Source organism: Anguilla anguilla, chromosome 9 (assembly GCF_013347855.1).
Source record: "Anguilla anguilla isolate fAngAng1 chromosome 9, fAngAng1.pri, whole genome shotgun sequence".
Taxonomy (NCBI): Eukaryota; Metazoa; Chordata; class Actinopteri; order Anguilliformes; family Anguillidae; genus Anguilla; species Anguilla anguilla.
Genome location: NC_049209.1, coordinates 19,176,076 through 19,190,992, shown reverse-complemented (window position 1 = coordinate 19,190,992; position 14,917 = coordinate 19,176,076). Strand labels below are relative to the sequence as shown.

Below are 14,917 nucleotides of genomic sequence, written 5' to 3'. Positions count from 1 at the left end.
TGGAGAGGTTTATTGCACTTAGACCATGGCACGTACCATAAATCATATTAAATTGCAAATGTACAAAAAATAAAATGGTGACCAAGTGAAAATAATAACACTTGTACATCCACCAAGAAATATAGTTCCTACATTGACAGGACATTTCATAAGGACAGGACATAACGTATTCATCCAATTTGTGGTATAAATACAGTGCCATTAAAAAGTATGGGAATGGTAGAGTTAATTTTTTCGCTATATGCATTTGAGATAATTTTAAAAAACTGCTTTTATTTCATTTTCAGCTGTGCAAAAGTAAGTTAATGGATGACTGACAGTTTGACTTGCTCAGGTGTTTTCCTTCTGCATGGATTATCATAAAGCTCAGACTAGATACTCACTGCTCTTTTATATGTGAACACTCTATGCAAAAGGCAACTCCCGAGCACTCAACATTCATCCGTTAACTTACTTTTGAAAATGGGGGGACTCAACGCAAAGACACATTACAACGAAATAAAAGCTGGTTGTCTGCACTTTTATATTGCAAATGCCTTAAGTATAATGCAAAATCTTGCTCTCCCATTCCCATACTTTTGGAGGGAACTGTATTTAGACACAATTTAAGTAGTGGATGTAGCACTGACATATTGAAGTACTACAGATGACAGCACATGGAACTAAAAGCAGCTGTATATGATATGATGTTGGAGGTTATTTTGCACAAGCAGGGAAACGTCGATGGAAAGTTGCTAACTGGTAGTGCAGTACTTACTCTGTGCACAGGGGGAGCTGTACTCACTCACCGCTTCATCACCTGACAAGGAAAACCTTGCATTAGTAAAGAAACCTTTCTGCATGACAAAACACAAATATTGAGAGCTGCTTTGACGTGATCAATAAAAACCAGCTAAAATTAAACATTCTCTGTCATAGAAATAAAAAAATCACATCAATTACAAAGGTCTAGCAAGACTCAAAATTTCTGGACATTTAAGAAAACATGAAATATTGCAGATATTTACTGCCTTATCAAGAAATGTGGGTAAAATGCCAGAGGGTATGTAAGGCCAGAAGTTGGCAAGTAAGCCAGAAACAGTTAAGGTCCTCGTTGCCTACCTCGGCCATAGTGCATCATAGGGGACAGACTAATTCATTTTGAGGTGAGCAATTTCTTTATGCTGACTGGAGAAATGCTTGACTAAATCTATTTACAATAGAGTGAGCAAGTTATATTATCTTACTTTTATCATAGTAGTCATAAACTTTGACCACTGCAGGCTTCAGGTTCCTCACTGGTATGTCCTCCACAATGACCAGAACGTATGACATGGGCGCCATTTTCTTCAGCTATTGAGAAGGCAAAAACTTGGAATTTCAGTAATACTGCACATTGTTATGCCACGTTTTTCTTCCAGCAGACAGTGTAGGGGGATTTATTGATTACTGGGATATGACAGACTTTATTAGAATTACTGACATGAGGGACATAAGTTACGTCCTTGAACGTGAAGAAAGTAAGGACCAACTGTGGATCAGCCATCCCTAGTGGAGATGCATAATCCTCCATAGCTTTGCCCAGGTAAAAAGTTTCAGTCGGAGGAGTGGTATCTCCCGCATCATTGTTTAACATTAGGGGCGACATAGCTCAGGAGGTAAGACCGATTGTCTGGCAGTTGGAGGGTTGCCGGTTCAAACCCCGCCCTGGGCATGTCGAAGTGTCCTTGAGCAAGACACCTAACCCCTAACTGCTCTGGCGAATGAGAGGCATCAATTGTAAAGCGCTTTGGATAAAAGCGCTATATAAATGCAGTCCATTTACCATTTACATGGTTGGCTAAAAAAGATCAGCAGCTCACCATCTGAGATTTTAGCTATGAGAATGAGTAAAATTTTGATAAACCCATATTCATTCAGAAAAAAGGCAAAATAAAAAATGTATATTTTGGACAACATCATTTTTGCAAGGAATAGGTTTGAAACCTGGTTACAAACTTTATTGGCATTCCTAGTTTTTCCACTTTATATAGTTAATTTGCACAGCAGACACCTTCATTCAGGTGTAGTGGGCCAAACTGATTCTACACCAGCGTTCACCCATTTCTTCAGATTCTTTTTTTTATTTTGGATTTCCCATATTACCATAATTATACCATACCGATAATTATAGGTTACACACACTGTAACTATTATCTACAATTAAAAAGTTATTCATTTACTGAAATAATTCAGGGTGCCTTGGTGAAAGGCATAACTACAGTACACCCTGTGAATGTTTATTATGCATTTCACCCTTTTCTTCTGTTTCTTCCACTTTGGAATGGCCAATTATCGCACTTACTGATAAAAACTTAGCTCATCAGGGAGAGCACAGACAAGAACGTGGACTCCTCTGAAGCATGTGATGTCAGCTGTAACTTCTTAGCACATTTCATTTTGTAAGTCAGTCTCATATAGACACGAGTCAGAGGAAGAAACTTTATTTCAGGGGGGCCACTGGGGTTCACTAGACTGTGATGAAATGCTATAGACCAACTGAAACCCTCCCCTCCTCTGATGACACTTGCACCAATTATCACCCTGCTGGGATGCCAGCCACAGTCACCACTGACATGGTCTGTATTCAAAACCAGACTGAGAGGCACACAGTTGCACTATCACAGTTCCTTAACAGGATGAGCCAGCCTTAGCTAAGAATGATGGTTGAACCTTCAAAGATGACACTATCAGTTGAATAGACCTCGCTGCTCCGCGCAAACTGTTTTGGGTTGTACTCTTACCTCATCCAGATAGATGATCACATGATCTTCTTCCTTTTCAACACGCTTCACACTGGGATCAGCTTTCAGCTGCAGAAATGATACATATTAAAGGACAGTATTTAATAAAATTACATTTATTATTTTAATAATTGAATACTTCTTTTTGTGGCCAAATAATAAAACCTTAAACGTAGGTCATTTTGTATTTTTGCCCTCTTCTCTAAAGATTTCCTGACATGCACATGAGGATTGTCATCCAGGCACAACTGAAAAAACCCCTCAAAACTTCATTTAACCTTGAAACTGTCTGTGACTCTAACCCCTACAATATCCTCAGGAATGGTACAAACTGCATCTGTGAAACAGCTGGCCATCACTAAGAAGAATAGTATAATCACACAAATAGTAGCCAACACATGAACAATGATTTGCTTTTATTGGTGAAGAACTGCAATTATGCCTATTTATGTAGACTATGGAAGTTTCAGATAAATAAACACCCTCAATGACAACAAATAATGACACATAATACACATAATACATAATAACACCAAAGGAATTCATACACATATTCTCTCATGTCTCACACTAAAGTAAACAAGCAATATTTCAAAGTGTTGCAAAGAAAATAGCCCCTTAAAATATATATTCCTTTTATTTTGAAAAAGATATTCTGCCATGTCTGGAGGGTTTGCTCACCTGTATGAGTGAGCTTTTATCCAGGAGGAATCCTGACAGGAGACGGATACTGATGATCACCATGTTGGTTTCCTCTCGCCCACCATTGTACCTGTTGAACAAATAGAGCTCTGTTTCTTTTCTCTCCCACTTTGGAAAACAGGGCTGAGGCAGCAGCTTGGAAATGTATACATTTCAGAAAAATGTATTATAATGACTCCATTTAATTATTCTTATTGTTCTAATTGTTGTTATGATTCATTATTATGATTACTGCTATTCATATAATTATTATTATTATTAGTAGTAGTAATAGTAATAATAATAATAATAATAATAATGATAATAAAGCAATTGTGACAACCATATATGTGACGTTAATGTTTTATTAAGCCTTTATTTCAATATTTAGCTTAATCAAAACATTAAATAACACCATATTGTGGACAGGAGATATGCATACATCATAAGGTTATAATTTATTTAAATGCCAAGAAGCTGCAAATATTATTTATCATACTGTTTTTTTTTTATTATATGGAAATTCTGCCATTCCAGGCATTAGCAAACCATTAATTTTTTCTGTGTTATGAAAGCAGGTATATTTTATTAATACAAATAGTGTGTGAGGTGTGTCATCCAACCAAAGATCTTTATATAGAGCAAGCTTCAGCATATACTGCTCATAATATTACTGGTTGCTTTCCAACAGTAGATTACATACATTTTGTCCATATCATTGTTCAGCCTGGAGCTGGCTTTATGGTCTAAAGTCAAGCATTAAGGACTGCAGTACCTGTAACCCACACTACCTGGTAAGTTCACTGTAAAAACAGAAACAAACCCCACCTAACATGCACAGAAACTGTCAGGGATGTCTTGTTTGCACTGCTGCAGACCCCTGTCGCATTGGCACTGATGGTGAAAGAGGAGAAGTCTGGGGGAGGGGGGATGTTGTACTGCAGAGTAATCTGAAAGAGAGAGAAAGACCACATATTAACAGTTTCCTGATTTTCAATCATGAGTTTGATGTATGGCAATATTGATCTGGACCCAAAAGCCATCTACAGATCAGGATTTCCAGACCTCTGATCTTTATCTGCCCCCACACTCCAGTACCACAGGTGGCATTGGGCGCAGTAGTGATAATAGCAGAGTTACCGCTACTACAGAATCCAGTGCTGACCTGCACAAATGCACAAGTCTCGCCGTTGGCCTTAATGTTGTAGACTCCAGGCACCTCCTGCAGCTGCTCCTCCTGGTACAGCAGTCTGTTGTGCTCATCCACATGGAACTGACTTTTATATCCACCAGTAGAGGTCACCGTCACTGTGCTGGCACCTCCCTTACTGAAGGTGGCAGTAGCGTACAGCGTCAGAGCCTGCAGAGCCACCACTGTGTCCTAATGAGCGAGAAGGAGAAAAGAGAGGGACGAGAGGAGAGAGGGAAAAAAGGAAAAGGATGGAAAGAGAGATGGTAGCTTACAACACAAGAAGAAAGAGATGTACAATAGAAAGTTAAAGAGAAACAAAGAGCAAACCGATAGAGAACCTGTGTGGAGGAGAACCCGCCGTGGGGGTTCTGCTGGTGTGTCAGCCAGCGAACAATGGAGGTGGCATAGCCCAAGTCAAAGTCAGAAAGGGGAGGCCCAGAGAGGAGGGCTAGGAGCACGTAGGAGGTCATCTCCACTGCTAGAGAGCCTTTTCCAGAAGCCCCAGCATTCTCCCAGTGACGGCCTTGTTCTAAAAAGCAGGCACAGGTAAGAACACATCTTTCTATTTACCCACACATTTCACCCCTTGAATTCATAGAAGTATTCAGAAACATACTGTCACATGTTATAGCAAAAAAAAAGATTTATTTATTTATTCATTCATCAACGTATTTATTTGCAGTCATTCTTTTATAACACTTTTTTATATACTTTTGTTGTTTTATTGATTTTTATTTGTCTTATTTGTCCTATGTTACTTTTATTGATCTTTATTGATTTTTTACAATTTAAAGCACATTGCATTGCATTCAGTTGCACAAAATGAGCTAAACAAATAAAGATTGATTGATTGATAGTATACTCCTTATGTAAAGTCATTTAAATATTATCAGGGTAAAACCTTCCTGTGAAAAACTCTGAACACTTTAGAAATAAGCTGCAGTTTTCAAGTTGCACCTGTCTCTGACAGTGAAACAGTGAAGAGCTTCCAGTCCTAATGAAACAGGACCTGTGGTGCTGGAAACTATCAAGCATGAGAGTAAGGGGCAGATACCTGTGATTATGGCCACTTTGTCCAGACGGTCAATGAGACGAGCCCTCATAACACTGTCTCCAGCCAGGGTGAAGGTGTAGGAGAGCAGGGCAGTGGCGTAGGTGCTGTTGATCTGATCTGAGGCCTGTCTCAGACATGCCAGACTCCTGTGCACCATGGGATCCTTACACACAAAAGAGAGGAGCTCTATATTAAAATGTATAAATATGTGGAAGAATATGAATTCTGATAAAATAGTAAAATATGTACTTTTATGTACAGCATGTTTATTACCATATTCAGTTTTACCTATATTTCAATGAATGTGTTTAATAAAATCTTGGCTTGAACAACTCAGTCATGAACTGCTGGTTAAAGTTGCTTTTGTTGGATTCAGTTGCTTTTGTTTTGTTTTGGTTTTGTTCAGTACTCAGCGAAATGGCAAAACAAATCCACAGTACTCCCATGGAGCTAACTGTAACTCCATATTCCTTCCCTGATTGAGGTTTCAACACAGACTCTGGTAGCCAGTTGATTCTCCAAGATTTTAAATCACAGCTAAGGATAGGATGTTGTGTAACTGCTCTGAATGCAATTTCTTTTCAGATGTCTCCAGCTGAATAAACAATGTAGTTGGCTATACATAGCAATCCCAAATGTATCCATACAGTACCATTATTTTGAAGTCATAACAACCAAAGTTTCTAGTTTTGTCATGATTTTGTGCTGATTATTGGTCCAAATTGGTTATATAAACAAGACACTTTTGAAATAATCAGAGGAGAATGAAAAGAACAAAAAGATATTACATTAAAGATGGCAATTCCGATTGACCCAGCCAGTGAAAATGCAATGCACTTACTCAAGCTAATTTGAGCACTTGCAAAACTCAAATAATTGCAAAGCAGACGGCGGTTTCTAAGCTGGTACAGATTGGTGATAATATGGACTCCCATTGGTCCAGGTTAGCTGGAGGGTACTCACAGTGCTGTTAGTGCCCAGCTCAAGGAGAGCAGCTGTAATATAGGCTGTCAACATCACCTCATCACTGACTCCACCCTGTAAGTAGACACAGAACATACCATTGCAATGCATGGGGAGTACTGGAGACAAGCAGAGAAGCTACTGTAAGTGTGACAATGCAGAAGCAAAAATATTCAAAGATCCTTGAAGACAGCAAGAATAATTATGTTCACATTCGGGGGAGAGCTAAAATATGTAAGAGAGCATTCTTCACCATACCAATGAGCATACGTGTGTGATACTGTGTGTGCAGTGCAATTGTGTGTGTGTGTGTGTGTGTGTGTGTGTGTTTGCGCTCGCATGTGTGTAAATTCCTGTGTATTCACTTTCAGCTCACCTTCATTCCATTGTGAAAGAGTTTCCCCACAGACTTTATGCAGCCATCTTCTTGTTGCTGATGGTTGAGCCATACTTTGGCACTGGTGATGTATTTTGGGTCAATAAAGATGTATCGAGTTGCACCTCCAAAAGACTTCATCACAAAAGCAGTGAGCCTGGACACACAGATACAGAACAGCAGATGTCAGCCCTAAATCCTTGTGCTAAGGTGGGAGATATGTGTGTGCTTTTGTGTGTGGATTCTAGCCAGTTAGTGCTTAACTATGTCTTAACTATGTTATGGATATAGCTTTGTGTAAACCTTTACTCCATCTGGCTTGCTGCTGTTACTGTAACATTATGTGTGTGTGTATGTGTGTGTGTGTGTGTGTGTGTGTGTATTTGTCAGTGTTTTATTATTAGCTCTTCATTAATTGAAGTGAGCTTGTATGTGCTGTAACTGGTCTAAGTAATGTGGCTGTCAGCAAAAGCATGTCTTAAAATCTGGTCGCCTAGAGTAGACTTAGTGAAGAAAAAATTATGGATAAATTTGCACATTTGTTTGAAGTTATGAGTGTCAAGAAATTAACATTTATTATTACATGTATCTGTTTTGGAAGAGTTTTGTTTGTGAGTGCAAAAACATACTGGTGAATCAATTATTTTGTAAAACACAAAAAATATTTGTGAATTTCATTTCATTTGCGTGAGGTTGATATTATTTTTTTTATGATTTCTGAGACAATCAAAACCCCATAATAATCACACACAAAATTGCACATGCAGATACTGTAATGGTGGTTGCTGTGTCTGTGCACAGGTGAACTGCAGTGATGGGCCTCCCTCCTCAGTGTGAAGCTGAGGAGGGAGGCAGAGTGAACACTCAGACTGACCAGGTGTTCCCTGAAGAGTCCCTCTGTCCAAAGGCGCTATAGGAGCCGTCATTGTGCTTGTAGTTCAGCTCTCGCTGATATCCTGCAGGAAACAGTGATTACAGAGAAGCTGGAACCCCTCTTTTCTACACCGCTACAGAGAACATAAACAATCAAGCTTCATCTTTGCATGTTCATGTGTTTGGATGGTGATAAAGAAATTAGAGGAAATTCATAAGTTGGATTCCGTGGTGATCACTCCCCAATCTACTAGTCAGCCAATGAGATATCTGCTCTACTGCCCAACCCTGCCCCTCTCACCACTCTCCAGGAAGGTAATGGCTTTGCTCTTGATCTCTGGTGTCAGCTGCTCTGTGGTCTCCAGGTACCTGAGGATATAGATGTTGGGGGCAAAAAGCACCATGTTCTGCTCTCCACAGCCAAATGGCATAGCCAGCAGTCTGTCCAGATTCTTTAAGGCACGCCCCATCAAGTCACCTGTCAGAGGGGGTAGACACCTGGTAAACACATATACCCAAATCAAGCCCAACAAACAATCCTGCTTCAACCTCAACACACACTCTCTCATACCCACATCCACATACCCACAACAAACACACACGCACACACATACAAAAAACACACACACATCCAAAAACTCCTACACATGCACACACGCACACACACACACACACACAGCTAGCTATCTTAAAGCCTTAGCTTTGGTTTGCTTGTCACATACCCAACAGAATAGTCAACAAACTGACAATGATTTCAAACTCAATTTGGCCATTCAAAGTCAATGAAAGGGAGACTTTTCGAAAATGGCATGCGGCACCCGATATTATTAAATAAAGCCAAGGCATATTTTCATCTAATCTACAATGATTACAGACAAAAGGGTTTTCTACTTGAGTGTGATTCACCACCAACACCTTTTACTATTATACAGCAGGATAATGCAGTTAGTATAACAGTAATAACAGTAACAGCAGAGTGATTTTTTTTTCATGGTATTTACAAGAATATGTGTTTCATGATTTTACAGAAACAACTTAAATGGGGGGGGGGGGGGGGGGGGGGGGACTCTACATAAAAACAACTGTTTCTATAAAATGATAAAACATGTATGTAAATACCATGAAATAAAAGCCGCTTGTCTGTAATTTTGTCTCATATTCATCTTTTGATCTCAAATCCAGATGACTTAAGTATATTGCAAAAGTAACAAATTTCACTTTACTGTTACCACGTTTTTGCACTGTCTACTGAAGCAGGTTAGGTTAAGCAAATCAGGTTAAGTACCTTGCTCAAAAGCACAACAATAAAGTCCAACCTGGGAATCAAAATTACAACTTATATGTTACATACTAAACTACTAAATCTTCTGTTGTTATGATCCTTAGACTTTGATTGTTTAGTGGAATTAATTTACTGATTATCGAAACCTATTTTTTTCAGGGTCACCAGATGAGTGCGGAGCGACTGAACCCACCTATGTCAGGTTTTTTTATCCTGCTGTCCACCAGGGGAAGTCATCCCCACCAGAGTTTAATGAGATTGCAGGCTACCAGGAATGATCATTCTTATCTTGGCTTGCTAATTGTTCGTGTGCTTGAATAACCTGTGCTTATAAGGTGCTTATATTGCGTTCAGCCTGCTCAGCCTTGGCATGAGTTCAAGCCATTGTGTTGCTTGCTGCTTATTTCTCAAGTTGCCTTGGCTTTGTATTGGGATTTATTTATGCAGTTTCTGAACCTTTGTTGGTTTTTTTTTTAGTTTCCTTTTTCATTACTACTTTTATGCCAAGTAAAACCTTTTAGATTTTCTATTTTTGTGCCATCTCTACAGCTGGGTTCATCTAGCTCTAGCCTGGTCTTGTAGTTACAGCCAAGAGCGCTTACCGCAGCGGCCGCTGCTTGATTCAAGACCAGGGCCCAGACCCTGACACTGGGCAATGTAATCAGCTGTAGTGCTTTGCCCCCCCGCCAAGTCTACCGGCCACAGTCCAAGACTGTGGGGCTCATCTATGCACCAGAGCATGGTGCCCATACCCACAAACCAAATTATCATTAGTCCCTTATCATAAACCAATTTTGTAATGAAAATGTTATGGCCATGATGTCACATGATTACCAAAACCAAATGTTACAATAAATTATTCTGTGGATGTGCATTATTTTATACTTTTGCATACATGGTGAATAAGGAATTACACTTCAAATGTGAAGAAACATTCTATTTCACATGGATGGGTGTCAGTCATGAGCAAATATAATCAGCTTTAAATTCAAATATTAAGGAAATACTCAACTGTGCAGCACAATATCTGTTAAGGTCGTAGTCTCCTGATGTTGTAATCCACCCACATACACTTGGCTCACCCCATAACATCTGAACCTAAGATGTACTTAGGTCACACTATTACTACTACCACAGCTACAAACTTTATTAAAACCATTTTGGAGTACTTTGATTTAGATGTTTCAGCTTCCTCCTTGTCTATCAATGATCTAGCCGAGGGATTGGCATTTGCACTACATAAAACCCTTGATGCAGCTGCTCCATTTTAAAGTAAAACAGTTATTGAGAAGAGACTTGCACCTTGGTATACTGAACATACATGGACTCTTAAACAGTTTTGTCAACTGGAACGTAAGTGGCGTTCCACTAAACTGAAGGTATATCACCTAGCATGGAAAGAGAGCCTTGGTGCCTATAAGCATTCTCTCTCCAATTCAAGGTCTACTTACTTTTCAAAGCTAAAAAAAAATCAGAATAATCCCCATTTCCTATTCAAAACATTTGCTGATCTAACCAATAATCATGCAGCAACTAAAGCTCAAATTCCAGCTTCTCTTAGCAGTAATGATTTCATTTCATGACTTTCTTTTGCAGTAAAATAATAGGAATTAGAGAAAACACACCTGCTTCCACACTCATCAACAGCAGTTTTATCGATATCACAGAACTGCCTCCTAGACACATAGGAGGACTGGAATCCTTTACTCCCACAATTCTGAGTGAACTGGTCAGACAGAGCTGAATGTGGACATTAAATTGGTCTTGATTTCACATATAAAATATCCAGAAGGAGGAGAGAATTTACTCACCCAGGACTGAGACAGAAGCCTTGGCAGAACCATCCACAAAAACCTCTGGCAGCTCCAGGGAAATGGCCTTCTCCACAGGTCTGCCTGAACAGAGAGACAACCAACAGGGAGGAAGATTCAAGAACCACACACAACTTTTCTGTCATCACTGTACTGTACTGAGAAACAATCCCACACAGCTGGTAATATTCCTTATTAAGGGGATGATTCCATTGAAGAGTAAAATTGTTAAATAATAATAATAATAATAATAATAATAATAATAATAATAATAAAAAGCGTTTTCATTTACTTCTAATTTTTTTTGAAAAAAAGAAAAAAGTTACATTAAGTTAAATTCACAGTAAAACACTTCCTATAAATTAAAATTGCATGCACCAAACTATTAACTGATGCTTATTTTTTATATAAACACTATATCATCATGTTAAATTTTCATATACATGAAAAATGTAAATGTGTTCTTGATTGGTTCCATTTTTGCATTGATGCTTTTCTATTTGTAGGAGAGAGGAAAGGGGAGACCTTGAGGACACAGCAGTGCGTTGTGACTGATGGTCTGTTCTGTGCCCTCAGGCTGAAAAAGAGAGAGATCAGGACATTCAGAGAATCAGCCCACATCATAAACACACCCTGTCTAAAACCTCAACATAATACTGTACTCTATAACATAGCTGTACAGTTCCAAACATGGTAAAATATGAAATAGTAAATATACACTTTTCATGTCACTCCGCAATATTTTTCACATATAAATGTATATTGTTGAATAATCTTTACAACATTTGCATGTAAAACTCATATTAAAAAAGCAAAATACATCTTTAAAAGTGGATTGTAATAAGTTTTAGTACAAAGATCATTCCGGCTTTTTCAGCATGGGTCATTTCAAATTATTTTCGATCATTCCTATCAGTTATGATAGTGCCTGCTTCATTCTTAAGGTTTTGTTCTCCATGTTAAAAGTATTCAACGGCATCATATCGAGATACAATTTTACCTCAAAGAAGCCCAGATTATCTAAACCTATTATTTGGAAGTGAAAATGATTGTGAAAGTTGAAATGTTGAAATAAAAATAATTGTGTTTTAAGTTTCAGTGACTAACTGTACAATTGAATTTCTATAAAAACAATTAGTTGATCTAATATGGGGAGAATCAGGAAGGAATGTGAACATGGATGGTTAGTTTAGTGTTAGTTTAGTTTACTGTCATCTAGCACACTGGTGGATGCAGTTTACCAGTTTGCTAAATTCATTATTTTTATTTAAGTAATCCAATCTCATTTATTTTTTCCAGTTTTGCCTTGAGAGTTGGTCTCTCTTGCTGAAAAGCTAATGGACACAGTAATGGACACAGCTTGCTAGCAAGGAAGCAACTAAGAAGGTTCTATAGCTATCTTGATAGCTACTTGATAGCTAGTAATAATTCCTATTTTAATGATTACCACATTGTCTATATATTTTATACCCACTACTACAAGATACCTCATGGCTCCCCATTAATGTGACCAAATTAATTTGACTGATTTAACTTGGTAGCACAATCATTTTTTTTTTTTTTTACTTTTGGTTGCCATACACAACCTTTAAACTTACTGGAAAGTGGAGATTAGAAAGTGGTGTTATTCTTTTGGGAACACATTACACCCATGGGTTGTCAGTTCTTTAATAAATATATGGCCATGTGGTTTCTCACCTCCACAAGCAGTGTACGGACAACGGTGTCGATTTGTCCCCTCTCAGGCACGGTGACCACCTCATTGCCACACAGCTCCTCAGTGCTCAGGGCTTCTGCACTTACTGTAATGTTCACCCGACCTTAGAGTGCAAAGACAGAGCCACATGAAAAGCTGCCAGAGGATAGGAGTCCTAAAATGATAAAAAATCATTTAAAAAAAATCTGGGTACTTCTCAGTTATAGTCCAAACCTATCCAACACACAATAATATTACATTGGCTTTAGAGATAATATATTTTTTAACCAAGAATGTTTTAATTATTATTTTCATAAGTAAACACTAAGCCCAGTGTAGAGCCCATAATGTGCCATGCTGAGGGGGCACTGTGACTCACCCAAAGTGGTTGCCGTGACGACCCAGGTGAAGGTCTCACTCTCCTCGCCACAGAGACATCGCCTGTACTGGCAGCCGTCGCACGGCTGGCCTGTGAACTGTGCCGACTCTCTCAGGCTGACATGCACCTGCGAAACAGGAAAACCACTTACAGTAAGAAGGGGAATTGATGATGAGAACAGTTCATTAGCCCATCTAAGCCACATTTCCCCCACTGTCTCTCTTTTTCACCAGTGGCAGTTCTTGGCTTGCTGACAGATCCATCCATCCATTATCAGTACCTGCTTTGTTTCATTTGACTTTGGTAAACTAAGATTGGCAAGTTAGATTTAGTTGTTGTTGAAACTGCAAAACTGTGTTTCATCCATCCGTCCATTATCTATACCTGCTCATTCTGGTCAGGGTCGCAGGGGGTACTTGACCTACCCCAGCATGCATTGCGCGAGAGACAGGAATACAGCCTGGACAGTTTGCCAGTCCGTCATAGGGCAAACACACCATTCAACCACAGGGGCAATTCAGACTCTCCAATTAACCAAGCATGTCTTTGGACTGTGGGAAACCGGAGTACCCCGAAGAAACCCATACAGACACAGCACGTTTTATACATAGTCCCCCCCATTTCAGGCACCACAGACCAGAAAGGTGGAAGTGATATGGAACCTGAATCAAATTAATGATATGATTCAATATAATAATATAATATCAATACATGGAGGCTGACACAACTCTCTAAGACTGCAAGATAATGATGCCTCCTTCTCTACAGAGGCTTATAAAATCACTGATCGCCACATGGAACATTTGAATTTGCTGAAGTAATGTTTTTTTTAATCCACTTTGTGTATCAGGTATTATGCTTGTCGGTTTTTACGCATCTAGTGAACATATTAGTGTAAAAATGAATATATGTCTTTATAAGTAACATGATTTGTCTTTAATTTCTGTGAGAAATATTCAATTGACTTATTTGGTTTATTACCCCTATCATTAGCAATCACCTGAGATTTAACCAACATTGGAATACATATATATGCTTCCAATACTTAACCACTCAATGTTTAGATAAATACATTCTTTACTGATTTTTGGTTGGAACCACAGCAGACCATGGTATAACCATGGCTGTGCAGCGAGCAGTGCCTCACCATGATGCACTTGGAGAGGTAGTTGAAGACCGTGGCCTTCAGTGGGAACACCTCTTCACGGATGATGGAGTACGGTAGTGTCAGGCTCACAAAGAAGGGCTGGAAGGCCGTGAGGCTTGTGCTGGTGGCCAGGCCGAATCCTGCTGGAGAGGTGCAGAACCCGCTTGCTGCCCATTTGGTAATAGTGTCTGGGACGGTCTGCTCCACTGTTACTCTGCCTGAATCTCTGTAAGAAGGGAGAAGGAGAAGGGGGCACAGCCCATCAAGAAATGCAGACTACAGCACAGACAGACCACGCTTACCTTCAACCCTGTTAAGTAAATGATCCATTATTGTAGCTTACAGCATATAAATCAGCTGATATTGTAAATAGCATGAAATATCCAGATGACTTGAAAATTAGTGAAATTGCGCTAAATCTAAGATACTTATCAATCAGCTATCAAAAGAAATTTAGAGTGCGTTTTCCCAACACATACTATTTACATTAATAATGTGATGTGATGGACACAAAACATGAACTACCAGGGGATATTACTAGTGAGATTGTATATGACATGCCTCAAACATTTATCTGTCTGTCATTCTGACTTTGACAAAACGTGCTTAGAACAATAAACAAGTTATTAGGTTGAGGATGTTCTCATTATAACATTATCTCACACCACAAGGGAATCTAATCAGAATGTCTCCCAATGCTT

At 39.0% G+C, this 14,917-nt stretch overlaps 1 protein-coding gene across 1 annotated transcript in view; it reads right to left on the bottom strand.

Moving 5' to 3' along the window:
- Positions 1-14,917, bottom strand: part of LOC118235666 (alpha-2-macroglobulin-like) — a 29,267-nt gene that overhangs the window by 302 nt on the left and 14,048 nt on the right. The window contains exons 19-35 of the mRNA XM_035433260.1: positions 14,217-14,442; positions 13,070-13,196; positions 12,693-12,814; positions 11,520-11,571; positions 10,995-11,078; positions 8,203-8,379; positions 7,903-7,984; positions 7,029-7,185; positions 6,653-6,727; positions 5,690-5,852; positions 4,974-5,164; positions 4,609-4,824; positions 4,272-4,393; positions 3,444-3,534; positions 2,763-2,831; positions 1,227-1,332; positions 758-799 (exon numbers count right to left, since the gene is read on the bottom strand). Of these exons, the coding sequence (XP_035289151.1) occupies positions 758-799; positions 1,227-1,332; positions 2,763-2,831; positions 3,444-3,534; positions 4,272-4,393; positions 4,609-4,824; positions 4,974-5,164; positions 5,690-5,852; positions 6,653-6,727; positions 7,029-7,185; positions 7,903-7,984; positions 8,203-8,379; positions 10,995-11,078; positions 11,520-11,571; positions 12,693-12,814; positions 13,070-13,196; positions 14,217-14,442 (2,102 nt within the window). The remainder of the gene's footprint in view (positions 1-757; positions 800-1,226; positions 1,333-2,762; positions 2,832-3,443; positions 3,535-4,271; positions 4,394-4,608; positions 4,825-4,973; positions 5,165-5,689; positions 5,853-6,652; positions 6,728-7,028; positions 7,186-7,902; positions 7,985-8,202; positions 8,380-10,994; positions 11,079-11,519; positions 11,572-12,692; positions 12,815-13,069; positions 13,197-14,216; positions 14,443-14,917) is intronic.